General features: G+C 42.8%; 1 protein-coding gene across 3 annotated transcripts in view; it reads left to right on the plus strand.

Moving 5' to 3' along the window:
* lamb2l (laminin, beta 2-like) overlaps window positions 1-13,834 on the plus strand; it is a 78,633-nt gene extending 64,799 nt beyond the window's left edge. For all 3 annotated transcript variants that reach the window (XM_054776613.1, XM_054776620.1, XM_054776629.1), the window contains 10 exons: window positions 518-890; window positions 4,504-4,688; window positions 6,059-6,306; window positions 8,190-8,405; window positions 8,472-8,616; window positions 9,917-10,124; window positions 10,191-10,332; window positions 10,412-10,588; window positions 11,519-11,684; window positions 11,765-13,834. In XM_054776613.1, the coding sequence (XP_054632588.1) occupies window positions 518-890; window positions 4,504-4,688; window positions 6,059-6,306; window positions 8,190-8,405; window positions 8,472-8,616; window positions 9,917-10,124; window positions 10,191-10,332; window positions 10,412-10,588; window positions 11,519-11,684; window positions 11,765-11,901 (1,997 nt within the window). In that variant the 3' untranslated portion in view covers window positions 11,902-13,834. The remainder of the gene's footprint in view (window positions 1-517; window positions 891-4,503; window positions 4,689-6,058; window positions 6,307-8,189; window positions 8,406-8,471; window positions 8,617-9,916; window positions 10,125-10,190; window positions 10,333-10,411; window positions 10,589-11,518; window positions 11,685-11,764) is intronic.
* Window positions 13,835-20,000: the final 6,166 nt, after the last annotated feature.

Consider the following 20,000-nt stretch of genomic DNA (forward strand, 5'->3'; position numbering starts at 1 on the left):
ACAGAACACAAAATACAGTAATGTCTGGTCTCCCAAAGCATTTAAGGTAGCTCTGCATGCACTTTAAAATGTTATTGTTGGTGTGAAAGTCATGCGTGTTACATGAGTTGTTCTGTTTACAATTAACTCATCAGCACTACTGATGCTGACTCAGCAGTTTGCTCCTCACTGCTATTACAACATTGGTTCTGTTGCTGCTGTGTTGTACAATATACGTATATTCATAAATGATAAGGGTGTCAAAGAGAAGTACATTTTCCTGTCCACTTTCTCATGCACTCCAAATCATTGTTAAAGTAAAGAAGTAACTTGTTATATGTATTGACCTTTTACATTTATGAAATAGGATCTCTCCATTTATTGCCTGCATCCAAATAACACCCTGTCCTCTTTGTGCATCGGATAAATATGTAATTATAATTTAAATATTTAAGGGAGGTAGAAAGATGAATAATAGTGGTTGGAGAACAGATGCTTAGGAGACGCCATGAATAACGTTTGTCTTCTTCCCCCCTAGAATGTAACTGCGATCCTCAGGGCTCAGAAGTAGCACAGTGTGACCGCACCACCGGGGAGTGCCGTTGCAAGGAAGGAGCGGCGGGTAAACGTTGCGATGAATGCGCCCGTGGCTTCACTGGCGTCTTCCCCAAGTGCGTGCGGTGTCATGCCTGCTTCCAGTTGTGGGATGACATGGTGTGCCAGATCAAACGTGACCTGGAGCACATCCACATCACCGCCAACAAGATCCTGGAGAGTGGCGTAACGCCAGGCGTTGGTGACACTCGCATCAAAGAGCTGAGGAGGAAGCTCAAGCAGGTCCGGGATCTGATTGGCCAAGAGGACAGTGACAGAGTCCATCAGCTGCTTGGCCAGAGCATTGATGACCTCAGGTCAGTATAAATCAACCAAGATTGGATGTTCTCATCTCTGGTGTTCACTGCTTCTTCCCCTCACAGTTGACTCGTAAGGGCTCCCAAATAAGGAGCGCTAATTGCGTGAGCAAAGCAAAAAAAAAAAGTCACATTCTATTAGTTCTATTAATGTATGTGTTGTGATCTCCTATGATTGCTTGTGCAATTTTGAACAGGTGCAAATACGGTGAAACAGTGTGTGCTATTGAAATGAGGATAGTGCGTGTGATAGCGGCAGTCACCATGGACGGTTTGGGAGAGCAGAGGAAAGGAAAAATGACCCTTGAAGCCATGGAGTTGGAAGACGCAAATAAACACACTGCTGAACTCCAGCAGAGATATGACATCATTGTAATAATGCTATATTAGTCTAGTTTCTCATTTCATATACAGTACATGTACACTACAACATGTCACACTATGAAACTATCTATTAGGCTTTGATGTTCAGCATGTGGAACATGTACTTGTATATCATTTTCTACTTACACATGACTTATCTGGGTGAAATACACACGGAAATACACACTGTTGCGCTAAGGGAGGCGACAGGGGTGGACGGCTCCTTATGACATCACTGCTAATTGTGATGGTGCACTGGAGTGATCCACACACAAGAAATTGCAAGGAGTTTTTCCATAAGAGATATGGCATGGCTCCTTTTTGTGACTGGCTAACCCTAACCATCCCATCCCAACCCTAACCCTCCTAGCCCTTCCAGCAGCTCTAAAATAGTATTGCTGGGTAGATGATGTCTCTTTTTATTTCTTACACTACACTATTAGAAATATGTTGACAAGCACAAAGAAGTGTCTCTCTCTGCATCATCTGTCATTGCACATACTGTCATTGTACCACCTGTGCGTAACACTGTGCCAGTTTGCACCTGCCTTCTAAATGTGCTAAACATTAGATGCAAACACCCACTACAAACAGGTTCAGGTTTGATAAATCACGAGACAATCACACACTGCATATACTCATGAAGGCAAACATACAAAATGGAGTGCTAGTGCTACTTTGTTCATTTGACAGACTCAGTCCTCATTGCTCCCTGTTTGTAGATCAGCTTTGCACACACTAAATTTGTGTATACTAAATAATACATGTTGTAATGTATATACAGTAATATTGTTATATACTGTATATTAGGGCTGATTTTGTCCAAAGTCAACTAATAGTCAAATGTTTTTTTGTTTTTTCTAAGAGCAAAGCTAATAGCTCATCCCTACAAATATACAGATCCCATTTGCAACTTTTTCCACCTCAGAAACAGGCTAAAACACTCAGATAAATAAACATGGTAGGTACTTTAATTTATTTAGTGATAGAAAGCAAGACCAACAAAACCGAAACAGTCGCTGTCGGCACACATCAGAAAAGCGCACATAGAATAGAACCAACATTGTTTGAAAAACAATAACTTGACAAACCACTCAGTTAGCAGCCTAATTTCGTGCACACTAGGAGAAGGTTATAAACTGACGTTGGCGTAACATTCTTGCCTCTTTTAAATGACATGCCATGTTGTTTGTTGTGGTGATGTGGAATGTAAGAAGCTGTTAACACAAGTAGCACTTCTCTTTCTTTGGCCTCATGTTTAACATTTTCAAAATACTTGCACACTTTGGATACTTTTTTTTGCAGCCATTATGATCCAATAAGTTGGGTGATTTTATTCATGCCTGGTGAAGTGTAGGTCTTCTGTTAAACACGCACCTCATTTTCAATTCTTAACACAAATGAGGCTGATTTTGTATCAAAATAGACTATTTATAAAAACAAAGACATTCTTTGTAAAAATGTACACTTAGCAGCAGCTGTGGGCATCCCCCATGTAGTCAGAATGCTACGATCTTCATCGCATGGTGTTTTTATATGATTTGACGGCGAAATGACTAGTCGACTAGTCTGCGACTCCCCTAATATACGCTGCTCAAAAAAATTAAAGGAACACTTCGAAAACACATCAGATCTAAACTGGGGGAAAAATGATCTTGAATATCTTTCCTGATAATAAGTGGGTGATGTATTAGTAACAATTGATGCCACATCATTTGATAGAAATGAAAATGATGACCCTATAGAGGGGGGAAATCAAAGACACCCCAAAAATGAAAGTGAAAAAATGATGCAGCACACTGGTCCATTTTGTTAAAATGTCATTGTAGCAACTCAAAATGATTCTCAGTAGTTTGTGTGGCCCCCACGTGCTTGTACCTGACAACGTCGGGGCATGCTCCTAATGAGACTACGGATGGTGTCCTGGGGGATCTCCTCCCAGATCTGGACCAGGGCATCACTGCGGTACCTGGATGCATGGAGGAGATTCCAGGAGACAGGTAGTTACTCCAGGAGAGCTGGACAGGGCCATAGAAGGTCCTTCAACCCTCAGCAGGATTGGTATCTGCTCCTTTGTGCAAGGAGGAACAGGATGAGCACTGCCAGAGCCCTACAAAAGGACCTCCAGCAGGCCACTGGTGTGACTGTTTCTGACCAAACAATTAGAAACAGGCTCCATGAGGGAGGCCTGAGGGCCCGACGTCCTGTTGTGGGCCCTGTGCTCACTGCCCAGCACCGCAGAGCTACATTGGTATTTGCCATAGACCACCAGAATTGGCAATTACACCACTGGTGCCCTGTGCTCTTCACTGATGAGAGCAAGTTCAACCTGAGCACATGCGACAGACATGAAAGGGTCTGGAGATGCCGTGGAGAACGTTATGCTGCCTGCAACATTATTCGGCATGACCGGTTTGGTGGTGGGTCAGTGATGGTCTGGGGAGGCATATCCCTGGAAGGACGCACAGACCTCTACAGGTTAGATAACGGCACCCTGACTGCTATTAGGTATCGGGATGAAATCCTTGGACCCATTGTCAGAACCTATGCTGGTGCAGTGGGACCTGAGTTCCTCCTGGTCCACGACAATGCCCGACCTCATGTGGCTAGTGTATGCAGGTAGCTCCTGGAGGATGAAGGAATTGATACCATTGACTGTCCCCCACGTTCACCTAACCTAAACCCATTAGAACCCATCTGGCACATTATTTTGAGGTCCATCTGGCGCCGCCAGGTTGCTCCTCAGACTGTCCAGGAGCTCATTGATGCCCGGTCCAGATCTGGGAGGAGATCCCCCAGGACACCATCCGTAATCTCATTAGGAGCATGCCCCGACGTTGTCAGGCATGCGTACAAGCACGTGGGGGCCACACAAACTATTTCTATCATTTCATTTCTATCAAATTATGTGGCATCATTTTGTTACTAATACATCACCCAATTATTATCAGGAAAGATATTCAAGATCATTTTCTCCCCCAGTTTAGATCTGATGTGTTTTTGAAGTGTTCCTCTAATTTTTTTTTAGCAGTATATATTGTATCATTTTAATATGTTTAGTAATTGATATATGCAGTATGTACTGTAATTCTATTGCTCATATTAATGATTTTCTATCTTTTCTGTGTCCCAGTAAGATCCATCTCTGTTTCTATGGTTATCATCACCCATTTCCTCTCTCCGCATAGACAATTCAGGAAAGTAATGTGTGTCTTACACTTGATACAAACGTTGTCTGCTCATGTTTCAGGGCAGAGATAGCTTTGACGGACGGGCGCCTGATGGGCGTCGCTCGGGAGCTTAACGCCACGGCAGAGGAGGGCGGCACGCAGAGCCGTACGCTGACCAACCTGGAGAGACAGCTGATAGACATCAACGTCACGGTGGCTTCCAAGAGGCAGCAGCTGGAAAACCACCTGACCTCAGGGTTTGGAGGTAATTTACATCACATGTATCATATGTCATGCAAATGGTATTATTAGACCCTAACATATAAAGAACATACAATAATACATAGTATACATTACAGGTATATACATTATATTATACATAGTATAATACACATGGACATATAAACAATATATCATACTATTCATACTGTTATTACAGCTTAACATGACTATATAGAGCATATTATAATACACCTTAACATATAAATATATATTATATTATAGAAATACACCATAACTAATAAAGACTTGGGACATTGCCAATCGGTCGCGAGAATATTAGAAAACAATTTTATTATTACATCTGTGCCCCCCCCCCTCCCGGAGAGCAACCAACAGGCATGCGTTTTGACCACTGAACATGCCCGTATGCTTCCATGCACCTCCAAAAAACCTTCGAGCTGTGGCTCATTAGGTGTGACTATTGTAACGCATTGACCAGTCTCTCTCCTCAACCATCATTGCTCACCCATGACACTAAGCCAACAAGCCGAGTTGAAGTTTTCTCATAGAGCCAAGGTCAGGCTTGTTTCCCACAAAGATCCACAAAAGTAGATGTGGCCAAAGTGCGGCTCGGGGACAATCCGTGGCCCGTGGCTCATTTGTCATCGCATCAAAGCAGAAACAAAAGTAAAAAATGACTGAAATGTTGATACAAAAAACCAATGACACAAACCTTTGTATTTAAAGACAAATCTTTAAATGTTACTTTACTTTGTCGACCTTTCTACAAAGTAAATATATATATATACTGTATATATATATATATATATCACTGATATAGAGCATATCATCATACAGGTGAACGTGTAAAGAACGTTGTATATATTGTCAGGAGTGGCGGGTGCCACGACAGGAAAAAATAGGATCCCAACGCCAAAACAAGAGCAAAACTTGTAAAGCAAAAAGGTTTAATAACAAAAGGAGTCCACAAGGCGAAAATACAAACAAGGAAAATCCACTAGAAGGTGAGCTAACAAAAAACACTGACAGCATAAGGCTGTCAGGAAAAAAGGCTAGGAGAAAAGACAAAAAGATCACTGCAGGCAAACCAGACAGGAATACTGATACAACAGAGCAGGTAAGCAAGCAAACACTGGAGCCAGAAAGCAGGGTAAGGTAGCAGGAGCCGGACTGAGCGGTAGCGGGTAACAGGAGAGTACAATCTGGCAAAGGTGAGTAGCTGCTGCCTTGCTTAAGAGGAGTCCAGATTGATGATTGCCCGCAGGTGCGCTCCGGCGTCTCCGCCCACGCCGGCTGAGGTGCACTGCGGACAAATGGCAGATAGGCAGCAGCAGAGCGACAAGCAACGCGTGACATATATATTGATATTAATACATGGCTGTGTCTTGACAGATGAATTGAAAAAAGTGAAGATGTACTATGAGGGGTCGTTGGAGGCGGAGCAGAAATGTGATGCCTCCGTGTCGGGTCCACTCAGTCTGGTGGAACAGTCCAAAGAAAGGCGCTTCCTCACTGAAGAGCTGCTGGATCGGAATGAAGAGAAGTTCCTTCAAGCTGTGGCCGCTCGCAACAAATCTTTACAGAACCTCCAGCAGAAGGCCCATCACATCCAGCAGAAGGTCCACCACCTCAGTGACAAGGTAGGAGGACTGTTACAAGCATTAAGCTTCGGAAGAAAGATTTCACTTTGTGCTGAGGAGCAGTTTGTGCAATCAGCAGTGTGCTCTCTGAAATGTGATGTCAGTGGGTGAAGCCACACACAAAAAGCATTTTTCTTTGTCCGTAAACGCTCCAAAAAAACGATGGTCGCCGGGGGCGTGGTCTACAAATACAAAGGGTTAGGGTTAGGGTTAGGGTTGTCCAGGAATCTGAAGGCCCTGGGCCGATTACATTGACATGGCAACACATACAGGTAGAAGCTCAACAATGATTGGACAAAGCATACACTACTAGAGGCACTGCAGCCAAGAAACACTCTCCTAAATGAAAATAATGGACTGTTGGGAATAAATTCATATAATTTAATGGAACAAATATTACAATTTAAGCTTGAAATGTAGGTTACTGCTTCTGGTAGTGGTTAGGCCAGCACTGAAGGCTTTGCTGGCCCTGACTGCACACCACGGGTTGTCAAGTTAATTCATGCTAGCACCCTGCCTGCCTTGTTTTGTTTGGTGCAGAGAGATGTAATGTGCAGTACTTTTATTGTGTAGGCTGGAAAGCTATTGTCCGTCCTTGATAAGCTTTACAACGTCAGTGGTCACCTTAGTAAAACCCTCGGTTACAATGTGCTCGTCTTTGTTTTATATACAACACATAATAAATACAAAACATTACATTACACCCCCCACCCCCGTCCCTGGACCGCTCTACCACTGGTTTGTTGTAAAGCAAACCGATCTGGACTCAGAAAGGTTGGGGATCACTGGCATCAAACACAGTCGCAGTGCATGTTGTTCTTTTTGTTAATGACATTGACGTATTTTAGTTGCACTGTACTGAGCAGCCAGGACATAGATCCACATGTACCACGTTCGTCCATGTGTGTGATAGCGCTGGCTACTCCATGTTGCAAAAAGTTGCTTTTCCAGTTCTATGGTATTCATCACACCTGGGCCATCATCAGTTTGGTTTGGTTTAATTTTATTTGAACATGCATGCAAGTTACAATAGAATACATCACATAATTCAATTCACAGTTCCACATGCGGCAAAGCTTATTTAATCCTACCCCCCCATCCATTCCACATCTAGTACAGTACATATTATTCACTTCTTGTATTCCATATGTGATTTTTAATACATAGAATAATGAGGTAATGTAACAATATGATGATGTCATAAGATTTTTTCACAATTAATATACAAATCAGTATAATAAGAAATAGAGACAAGCATAACAAAACCAGTTCAAGACTCTTCTGCCTTGTATTTTGCAAATGTCAACTGCATGTACTATTTTTTGAATTCGCTAATCTTGGTGCATTGAGTACCTTGCTCAATCCGTTCCGTTTTAATTCACATACTGAAATGCTGTGGATTTGGCATATACATTTTCAAATTTAGTTTTTCCCTAAGATCATATTTCTCCTCTTTTATAGATAAGTATTGTATGACATTTTTGAGTAGCAGGTTATTTTATGCATTATTTTAGCGGTTTGAACATTTACTAAATGAGTAAATTCTAATATTTGTGATTTTAAAAATAAGGGATTTGTACATTCTCTATACGCGACATTATGAATTATCCTCACTAATCTTTTTTGCCGTACATTTAGCGAGTGAAGATTGTTTTTATAATTATTATCCCATATTTCCACACAATACGTTAGATATGGTGATACCAGAGAACAGTAGAGTGTGTGGAGTGATTTTTGATCAAGAACAAATTTTGGTTGCAAAGCAATCAAAAGAAAACACGCTGTGATGGAGCATGCCAAAACATATTTTTCCAAAAACATTGTCTGGCTTCCACATGTTTGTCTTCTGAGTGAGTCATGGTCTGCACTAATGCCCTGTACAGGTGTGTGGTGGTCACAGCAACGTCGATGTAAATGGCACTTGTCAAGACAGCCCATGTGGCGGCGCTGGTTGCCATGACAACGAGGGTAACCATCAATGTGGAGGGGACGGCTGCAACGGGACAGTTAGCACTTCTCTAACCTCCTTAGCTTACGCCAGGAATGCAGGCAACACTCTGGAAGCTGCCAATGAGGACCTGCAGAACGTGGCCATGAAGGTAGCTGACGTTCTTTACAATGGTGGCATCCTCCCACTTTTCTCATGCATACTTGTGGCTGTGTAGCTCCAGGCAATAGCGTCTTTAACCCAGGATGTGAAGAACCAGGCCATGAACACGCTGGAGAAAGCACAGAAGAACAAAGACCACTTTGAAAACTCCAACAGGAAGCTGAAAGAGTTCATCAAGAAGATCAGAAATTTCCTCACAGGTCTGTTCACGTTATTTGAGGTCTTGTAAACGACCAATCAACAGTAGCTATACACTCTCATCTGGTCAAAACACAATTTTGGTCTGATTGGTGAAAGGTCAATGTCTTTCCAGTGTCAGTAAAGGCTCCATTACGCAACAGCGTCAACACCAGCTGGCTCCTCCTCCTTCAAAGCCTGCGCCAGAGCTTGACGTGCACCTAATGAAATCTAACCTTGCGTCAAAGGCAATACAAACCTCAGTGATGTGCTTTTTTTAGTACATAATTTCCCTATGTAGCCCTTCCTGTTTCTCCATCTTGTGAAGGCGGCATTTTTTTTAGTCGGCCAAAACAAAGTAAATAATACAGCAAATGGAGGCGCGAATCAAAATACGCTTCAGTTGCCATTCTTCATGACTACTACACAGGAAGCTAAAGAGCTAGTCAAAGAGGGCTGTGGTTACCCACTCTCAGGAAAACTGCAGAGAATTCCAAGTCATGTGCTCAGCCCCTGGTGAAGAGCTATAAGAGGAACAAGGTGGTGTCACGGGTGGACTGTAGCATAATGAAGCTTTATTTCCGTGTTGGAGTCGTTTCTGTTGAAACACTATTCTTTTTTTGGTGTTGCTAACAATACTTATAAATCCTGTGTACTTCTTACATCAGTGTGTGAGACCTCGTTGGAGATCATGCACTGATTACTAAACAATAGAAAACTCACTTGAAATTGTAGTTATTCCATGAGCCCATCAGATGCCGACTAGTACCCGTGAATGTCATTCAGGCACCTGCTCAGTGTCTGTTTTTACCAGTGAAGCATGTGGACAGGCTGAAGCTGTCAACGACAGTGCAAAGAAACAGTGATTGCTTAATAAGTAAAGCCTTGATGAATTATTTGGATATGAAGGCAGGATTTGACAGGCTGCTTGTGTCATAGTACGTTGGGATTTGCCTCCAGTCATTGGCTGATTAGTTGTCAGATACACGTATTGATAATATGGAAAGAGGAAGGTGTTCAAGCAAAACCTGACATGTTGGGATAGCACGGCACATACACATATCGTCACGTCTTCTTTTATGCGAGTCCATCAGGATTTGACGAAGGGATTCAATTAGTTGTCCAACAATGACTTTTTTGATGGATTACACTTGAAATGCTGTTTTTGTGGTACTGGGACTTCTTTGTTCGGTACATTAGACGTTATGTTCTGAACTTTTATGTTTTTGCACACACTAAGAGCCCCGAAGTTTACAGATCACCTGATTTCAAGGAAGAAGAGGGCTAGTTAAGCTTCATGTTCCTCTGCGTATGATTGTATAGAGGAAGGAGCAGATCCAGAGAGCATCGAAAAGATAGCCCTGCAGGTCCTGTCCGTCACGCTGCCGGTCAACAGGACCACGATGGACATTTTGATCATGGCGATAAAGGACAGCCTCTCCAACCTCACAGACATCGAGGGCATTGTCGACCATACCTCGCGGCACATCAACGAGGCCAAGCAGCTTCTGGAACAAGCTAAACAATCCAAGTATGGAAATTGAAATCTGAATACTTCCGTAAAGTCTAGCAGCCAACATCCACTTCCGTCGTGCAGGAATCAAGCAGAAGGAGTGAAGGATGCCGCCAATACTACCAAGATGGCCTTGGATCAATCTGAGAAGGCTGTCGAGGAAGCAAGAAGCGCCCTGAAGGAGGCTCTGGACAACCTGAAAGGCACTAGGAACGCCACTTTTCAGGTGCAATATGCCGCATCATCAGCATGGAGATGTCCTCTGTGCTGCTTTATATGATGAAGACGTTTGTATTTCACTCCAGGTGGATGAGAGGTTAATACAGCTGGAAGACAAGCAGATGGACATCATGATACGTCTGAACAACCTCTCGTCAGGCTTGGAGGCCCTGAGGAACAAGACTGAAAAGAACATGGAGATGGCGAAGGACTCCAAATCCTTGGCCAACAACGCCACACTTGAAGCGTCGTCTCTAGAGCAGGTAGGAACGGGCATTATCGAGCAGGAATGGATTTACACCACTTGGCAGCAGGATCAACTAGTGCATTCATCCATCCATCCATCTGCCAATTTATCCATCAATCAATACATTGATCCATTCAGCCATCCACCAGTTCATCCATCAATCAAATCATTGATCCATTCATCTAACCACCAGTTTATCCACCAATAAATTCATTGATCTATTCATCCGTCCGTTCATCCATCAATTCAGTCCACCTCTTAATACCATTACTGGCAGCGAAACACCACGCTGACACTATCTTCCTGTTTTGCCATGAGTTATTTCTTGAGTTCAAGAGTGTTTCTCACCTCTATTCCCCAAAATGGAGCCACAGAAAGTTTCAAGTGTCAGCATTTTGATAAAAAAGAAAAACCCCAAACCAAACTAAATTCAGTGCTCCCAGACACGGCGGCGATGAGGAAAACTTTTATGGGTGAAGAAGCACATTAGAGCAGGAATGTGCCAAGCATAACAACAGCCACTTAAGATGTCACCTTTTTTGTCCAGTTCTTCATAACATTTCCATCTTTCGGCCTATTAAAAAGATGAACACAGTGAGCCGTGCCATTACTGCACCCTATGGTGACACAAAGTCTTGACATACTGTACTCTCCAAAACTTCCAAAAAAGACACAATCATTATTGCGATATACTGTACAATGACCTACAGTATATTGTGATATACTGTATGTTCATGTCCATACTGCACAGTGTTTATGTATTTATGTCATGTACTGTGCGTATGTAGTATATGTACTGTATGTAGGGTGGGCCGTCTACCACTATTGGTGAAGGTGCTGGTACAGTAAAGATGCTGCCTGTTTGTAGTCATCTTTTTGTCATACAAGTTCGAAATTCACATAAGTAATTATTAATTAGTAATAATGTATTGTGGTGGTTTGACAGAGCCTCAATGACACGGAGAGGCGCTACCATGAGCTGCAGCAGAAGGTGGATTCACTTGGTGGCACCTCTCAAGGCCTGGACAGCATCAAGCAGAAGGCCGAGGACATGAAGAAGGAGGCAGAGGAGCTTCTCAACAAAGCTGCAAAGGGCATGGAGCAGCTCAAGAGTTAGTCAAACAAATCCTAGCATTACACTACAGCTTGACTTCCTCATTGCATCCTCCTTGTCATCTTTTTCTTTCTACAGAGCTGGAGAAGAAGTTCAAGAGCAATGAGCATCGGCTTCACAAGCAGAGGATGGAGCTGGACGAGCTGAAGGAAAACGCCACTTTGGTGCGGGATCACATCCGCGAACAAGTGCAGAAGTACAGCAGCTGTGTGTGAGACACTCAAGTAAGGTGTTGAGAAACATCCTTGTACTGTGTCATGTTTAGACGGCAGGACTCCTTCCTGTGTGCTCTTAAGTTATCAAATCTAAAAGGATGACCAGTGGGAAGGATTTCTTTTTAATACTGTATTCATATGATATAAAACATACTTTTATGCCATTTTTCATGCTATTTTCCTGCATTTCTACAATTATTCCTGTTTTTGATTCTCTTCTTACAGAAAAGCTCACAACAAATATGCTTTCAAAAATACTGAAAGAATAAAATAATCGCTCTGCTGTTTTTGTGTTTCTTGTGACAGAGAGAGAGTCGCCCCCTCTTGTCAAAATTTGATTGATGTATGTCAAAGGTCACATGCCTAGATGTTGCAGATCAATGCGCCGGAAGTAACCTAGGGTTAGGGTTAAACTAAAACATACACTCCTGATCAAAATTTGAAGACCAGTTGAAAAATGTCAAGAATGTACATTTTGCACTGTTGGATCTAAGTAAAACTTTTAAATGCAAAAATTAGGAATTGGTTAGGGTTAGGTTAATACAACTGAGCTCACCGCCCCCCAATCCCACCCCACCCGCCCAATGAGGGAGTGACAAAAAAAAAAGCACGGGCCCACCCCAGGTCAGACACCTAACCCCCCATGACAAATCATTAGGCTCCTACAGGTAAGTAGTCCTTCTCTTAGGGGCTATCCACACGGAAACGTTTTCAGGTAAAAACGGCAAAGGATCGTTTCAGCCTCTCATCCACATGGGAATGGTGTTCTGGGTGACCTGAAACGGTATTTTTTTTTTATGGCTTCCAGAGTGCAAAAATCTGAAAACACCGGCTTGTCGTTGCCGTGTAGACAGCACTATACGAGAACGATGACGTCACCGACCCACCGCTGTGGGTTTGCAAAGTGAACTTTAACAACAAGTCAACATAATGTCTGAATATTCTGACAGACATGATTCACCTCAGTCGATATTCTCCTGATATTCTGTTGTCTTGTACTCCATAATGATTCACAGAAGTAATTCCACTTCTCGTTAAGTCTAGACGAGCCTTGAACTTATGCGCATGTGTTTCTTCTTCTTCTATGGTTTGGTGTGTCACGTGGTTCTGTACACGCGTGTTCACAGCGCCACACGTAGGTGTGCCCTGTGTATTACATAGTTTTAACTCAGTTATCCATTCCCGTCTGGATGCAACTATTTACTAATCCTGCACAGTGTGGATGCGACTTAACCCTAACCCGCCAAAAAAAAAACAAATCCCAAGAACTTTCCCATGTGGACAGGGCCTATCTGGTCCTCATTCAGTCTGTCCTCAGTTTTATAGTGGAAATACTGCGTATACTATGTCTGGAGTTTTCTTTCCTACAGTGCTATTATGTATTAAGCAGCATGTCCTGCCTCCGCATATAGCACCCCCCAAGTGTGTGTGGTCCTTTACGACATTTTTACCTGCTTAAGTCTTCTTCAGGCAGATCCACAGACACTACCTAAGACAGACTACGCGTCTAGAACCTCTGATTTCACAGTGCTTTTAAAATGGCACCCCCAATGGAACTACTCATTGCAACTTCTGTGCTTTAATTTATTGCTGCACCTCCTTCCATTCCAATGAGTGAACAAACATGAAACAAACATTACATGTGCAAAACTATGCTTCACTGATACAGCCCTGTCCTTTTATACGCTTCCCTTCCAATGAAGGTTCTTACTTCTGCCTTTTTAAAGTTTTGTACATCCTGCCAATAGAATTTTTAAATGGTGTATGCCTAGACTTTTGACCATCTATTCCATAACGCTGTAATTCATAATAATTAAAAAAAAAGTTTTTTTTTAATACCGTTTTCAGCTTTTTAATTATTTGTTGTATTACATTAAAATTTTGCCAGCCAGGATTAGGGGATGCTATTTAAAGCTTTTTCATTATTTATTTACTCAGCTAGGGTTAACATTAGAGCCTTGATGGGGAATGGGATTAGGGTTCCTCCAGATCTCTACAGATGCCAGTGCAATTCTCTGACCTCCAGCTAGGGTCACAGATGGTTGGGGTTCGGGCTGGGGAAAACGGCAACGACCTCAAAATAGGGTTGAGTTGTTAGGGCTGAGCCCTCCGCCCTCTTCCCCGGGGACCGACAAATGCACGGATACCCGCCAGGTACTGCTCCCCCCCTGTGACCACATCATCTCTAACTGAGGTTTAAAGGTAAGTATAAATTCTATGCTTGAGTTTGATTTTAAATTCCATTTTGGACTAATACGTTCTTCTTTTAGGTCTCTAATCAAGCTTCACAGGTAAGTGACTGTTCTCTGATTGAGCTTCACAGCTAGGCTGAGCATCCTCCCTTCTCTATCAGAGGAGGCACCAGGAATTGCATGGGGCCCCCCCTGCAGTACAGACCTCACCCCCGCCCCCATCGCCCATGGGTAACATTACCCTGTGGTCATGTGTTGGTATTGGTTGTGAGTATTGGCACAAGGCCTCTCGTACTGCACTAGAGTCCAAAGCCCATCAGTTGGGCTAGGGTTAGGGATTTGGCCAGTAAGGGCAGTGTTAATGTGTCGGAATGTAATAATAGGTTTCTAAATAGCACTAAGCCTCTCCGTCCATGAAAATGACTGCAAGTGAAGTGGAAAAGGTTCAAGTTAGGGGGTGTGGGGAAGGGCGTCCCAAAGGTGGGTGTACCATATTCAGCCCACCGGTCGTCAGTTGGAGACCAGCGCAACGCAAAATAACTCACAATTAACTTGTCAATCCCACTGAAATCAGGGAAGGTCACCACTCCTCATAATAGTCTCACTCCCAATGTCATAAAAGAAAAAGTCAAAACATCACACAGCAACACAATAGGTAGATAACAACAGACAAGGCACTACCACTACTAGTGCAGAACAATAACCAACAACTATATGAGCTCTAAACATGTAATTTAGTAGCCCTTTGCAAAAACAGTCCTGCAAAGCACACTGGGAAAAAGAAAGGGCTCCCAGCGACGCAACAATATTGATAGTCTGATGTGTTCCTTTGTCATATTGTCCATCTCGGCGTAACGTTTCCAACAATGTATCATACATGATTGTAGCCCTTCCGGTTGACGAGTTATGACAGTTTGAAGAAAAACAACAGGAATAGACACAGCTAGTCTATTCCCCAAGTATCCACAGGGGAATGAGACAATTTTAGCCAGCTGTCTACGGCCTGGACACATGATGGCGACAGAGAGAAGGTTTGGGTCAGCTGGTTTCGTCAACGCCCATTGAGGAAGTGACAAGTGCATATTGATCAAGTGACATCACACACACTGCCAATGCTTTATGTGGCGCTATGTACCTTTTACATTGAGTGCCACCCACCATAAAACATGCTCTAACATGCGACCCAGGTTTGCGAATGTGCCGCGTATTTAAGTGTTTTTGACTTCCAGGAGAGCCAAGACATACACAGCAAGAGTGGACCACTGACGCCGTCTATGCTTCGACGTTATTGTGCACTTCAGAGCAACAGTCTGCTGGTAAGTGAACGTTAGCTTTGCTAGCTCCGGTCGGTCGACGACTTATGACCCGGTGAAGAAAAACATGGCGAAAAACATTCCTTATATGGGCATGCACACATCCATGCTGTGTTCCTGCTCTGCTTCACTCTGTTTTGTTAGCAATGGCTCCCAGGGATTTTTTGTTCAGTTGTGAGGGAAAGATAATTTTGTTTAGCTTTCCTAAAGAGGCAAGCATCAGGCCGAAGTGGTTGGAGTTGCTGATTCCTGGCTAGCAAGAGAAAAATATGCTCATCTGTCAACGGCACTCCACACGGGACTGTTTTGTGAACATGGACCAAAACAAAGCTGGACTATACCAAACTGTTGCTGAAGTCCAACGCCTTTCCAACACTACTTGGTTGTGTTGTAGAGTCAGAAGAGCAAGCTATAAGTAACAATTTATCTGTTTATTTTGTGTACGTAATCAGACAAAAGTGGTTGTCTGTGTGTCATTACTGTATAGAATGTGCATACAGGGCTGTATGTTAAAAGCTGACATTTAAAAAAAGATACATCGGTTTACTATCAACTTCTGTACCGGCAACATTAGAAAGTGGGCTTCGGCAGCTGTCTGGAAGTCATCGGGAATGCTTGGAATCACAGCGGAGTGGACTAGGCAGGAGGCGTACCTGGAGGGGGTAGGGTGGAGTCAATTACACAGACCGTTTGGGCGGGAGGCGGGAAACCCAAGGAAACACTGCAGGAAGAGGTGCAGAGTCTGGAAGATCTAGAAAGCTTTCTGTGCAGGTTATCGTGTGTAACTGCTCTATAGGAGTCCAGAACTCAACACAAATGCCCGAAAGTTTGTATAATCGGTCTCCTTTAATGTCATGTTTGACCATAATTGTGACTATAGTTTGTGGCTAAAAGTAGTTTATTTTGAAATATTGTAAGGAATGAGGTGACACCCTGGAGGGTCACTTCCTGGTTTCCTCACTTCTTGGACGTACTTCCTGAATAGTCTTGGGGAAAACGTGGTGCACAGTTCGAAGCGTTGGAATCTGTTGCCATCCAAGGTGAGGCAATGCTATAAGGTCAAGGACGGTGTCATGTTGGAGCATAAATAGTGGTGTCTTGCGCAAACAATATGTCGATCTCCACACAAGATAACGAAGTTGATGAGAGGAGGCGGAGGTTGCCATCTTGTGGACATTAATGGCACAGTAGCATGTTAAAAATGGAAGGAATTGTTGGTTCATTTGCAATCTGTAACAAAATATGAATGACTTTGCCAAAAATGTACACAAATTAAAAAGTATCTTTCTCTCACTTCATTTGTCACTTTGAATGAAAACTAAACATGTAACTTCAGAACACTGCCTCATGAAAATGTCTTCAATGCAGGAATTCAGCTTAGAAAACAGAGTATTCCATTACAAAAAAAAAAGATAGAAATACCAGAAAGTCCTCCAAGTTGTGTTACTGATGCCACAGCTTCTGCAGTGTCCCGTTTCACCTTGTGCAAAAAACGGCATCTCCTGGATGTTCAAGCTTCTGGTGTCGTTCAGCAGCCTGTTGGTTTGTCACCAGTCTGTGGATCCCTCAGGGAGGGAGTGATGTCGTCATGTTTGCGGACCTTCCTCGGGAATCGCTTCAGCACTCTTCACCGGCATGTCTATGATAAAATGTCAGATTAAATGATATGACCTTCACACATGCACAAGGACAAAACTGTTTGTCACAGGTCAGCGTAGGTCAGTCGACAGGGCTCAGGGATCTTAAAGTACACCATTCAATTTTTTCCCCCCTCCTTGGTGTACCGCGTTGTGTATTACTTTGTATATCTGTCACCGTAGGTCACCTGAAGAGGATCACCTCTACATAGCAAGGTGGTTTGTGTCTTTTGTTTGTGTACAGTTATGCCAATTTTACAAAAAATTGAAGGTAAGTCCAAAAAAACATTTAGCTTGAAAGTATCAAGTCAGAATTGTCTGAAATGTGCTCATAACCCCTTTTCTGACGACATATTTGGAAAATCTGACCCAGTGACACAGGAAAACGTTAACTTACCTTTGTCAGGATTGTGTGCTGCGGTACTGCCTTCTACTGTTTCTCTGTTGCAGCACACTCCTGAGCACCTTGATGAGCTGATCATCCTCACCTGTGCCTTATTAAGGAGTGCTATTTAAGCTGTGTGCAATGCTAGGTTCAGTGCCAGATTGTCCCTTTGCTACACCCTGTTCAGCTCCTTCCAGCTTGTTCTTGTGCATTGTGTTTTGGCTTTCTGACCCACGCTCGGCTCACTTGTAAGTACCTATCTACCTGCTTGACGTTCTCAGCAGTAGTTGTATTTTGGTACTCCTGCTAGTTTTTTGTTAGCAGCTCTTTTAGTTACTTGTCTGTATTTTTCCCTGCTCAGCTCTCCCTGCTAGCAGTGTTTTTTGTTACTAATTCCCGCGACTAGGTCCGGATGTATTTTTGTTGTACTTTGTTTCTTGTGTTGTTTTTGTACCTTTTTGTTATCCCTTTTTGTATTAAAGACCTTTTCTGTTTCACATATTCGACTCTGCATTTTGGATTCCTGTATCACGGCCTTGGCCATTCGTAACAACCTTCTCATGCTGCAATCTGATTGGACGGACGTTTTTCAAGAATAACTCCCAAAAGGTAAGTTCTATTGACTCGGAACCAATTTCAGGCCGCCATGATTCTGCAACGAGCCTTCTAACAGTACCAAGAAGGTTCGACGACTTCCGGTTCCCGAGATACACCAAGGTATTTAAATGATTACGTAGGATATTTTTTGGTATCTCTTTAAATTAGGAGGATGCAGACTCTCCAAATCAATGTTTTGTACAAGTTGTTTGACTGGTGTAGGAATTGCTTTGAATACTTTATTAAATTCTGATTTTCTACAATGGATACTATGAACTGAACAGAAGGTTTTGTATGATAACCAGGTGCCCTGGTTATCCATAAGATGAGATATTGACCAAATACCTATATCCATCCAGTGTTTCAAAAGAGATTTTCCATTACACAGAACATGTCTATTATTCAAGGTCGGTGTTTGGTGTGGTGTAAAATTAAGATTATACATAAATTTCCAGCATAACAGAACCTGTGTGACGAGTGGAGAGGGGGTTGGGACCCCAGAAGCAGAGGCAGGGAGCTTTAGATGCAGTTCAACACTTTAATGCAAGTGTGCAGGCAAAATTCCAACAGAATAACAGAAAGCGATGGTGCAGAAAAGGCAGAACTAGGAATCACCATGAAATAGTCTAAAAACACAATAGAAGGAGCTAGCTGGGTAGCTGGGTAACAGCTGGGCTAGCCTGGCTAAAAGTAGAAGCTAGGAGAAGACTGGTAGTGTGGTAGGAGTCCATGTTGGGGCAGGCGGCGGTTGTCAGAACCAAAGAACCAGCAGCGTCCATCTGTAAGCAGTCATCTTAAATGGATGGCGAGTAATCAGTTACAGGTGTGCGCAGAGTCCCCGCCTCCAGCCCGCTCAAGGTGTGACTGCAAGGGAAAAACACAGGCCAGGAGAAGGCAGGAACTAGAGCGACATAGAGCACGAAGACAGAGCACTGACGAACGTGACAACCTGCTTGTGAAAGGACAACTTTATGGGTAGTTTTTCTATATTATAGTCACATTTAAAGACAAACTCCATACCTCAATTTTTTTCAAATAAACTTCTGGAGAGACAAAACCAAATACTATATCTAGCACAAAAGATTTTAACCATTTTATTTTTAAGACTGCATTTAGATATTCAAAATCGATTGCTTGTAAGCCACCTTCTTTATATTCTTTAATAATTTCAGATTTTTTGATATAGAGAACTCAGTTTTTCCAAATGTAATCAAAGTTTAGTTGATTAATTGTTTTGCAGTGGATAGTGCATTGGACTTCTTGATATGAAGGGGAGCAAGTCTGATGCGTGCGCGTTAGGGTGTGAATTAAGGCTCTCAAAAATTGCTATGTTCTGTGTTTCTCCTTTTTATTTGCATACCGTTAATTTAGTTGTAAATAAACATTATACAAAAGACGTTAGTCTATTTCCAAAGTAGCCACAGGAGGGCGATAGAGGCTCAGTTCATAAATGTACGTCTATCACAGGCACTGTACTGATTAGGCCGTAAACGGTGACATCACGCGAAATAAGGCTCTCAAAACCCCCTGGCTATGTTCTCTGTGTTGTCTGTTATTTGTACACCCTTAGTTTCGTTCTAGTTCGTTGTAAATAAAGATTTTTAAAAAGACGTTAGTCTATTTCCGAAGGAGCCACAGGAGGGCGATAGAGGCTCAGCTCATAAACTATTGTAAGGGATGAGGTGAGAGTCACTACTTTCTTTCGTCGCTTCCCGTACATGCTTCCTTATTAGCGGATAACATGGCCCCAGTTCGAAACGTGTTCGAATCTGTTGGCATCCAACTTCAAATTTCATAGAGGCAATGCTATAAGGTTAGTATAAGACATGTTGGACCATAAATAGGGGTGTTATGCTCAAACAATATGTTCATCTATATACAAGATGACGAAGTTTGTGGTATGAGGCGGAGGTCGCCATGTTGTGAACATTAATGGCAGAGCAGCATGTTAAAAATAATGGAAGCTATTGTTTGA

Source organism: Dunckerocampus dactyliophorus, chromosome 1 (assembly GCF_027744805.1).
Source record: "Dunckerocampus dactyliophorus isolate RoL2022-P2 chromosome 1, RoL_Ddac_1.1, whole genome shotgun sequence".
Lineage (NCBI taxonomy): Eukaryota > Metazoa > Chordata > Actinopteri > Syngnathiformes > Syngnathidae > Dunckerocampus > Dunckerocampus dactyliophorus.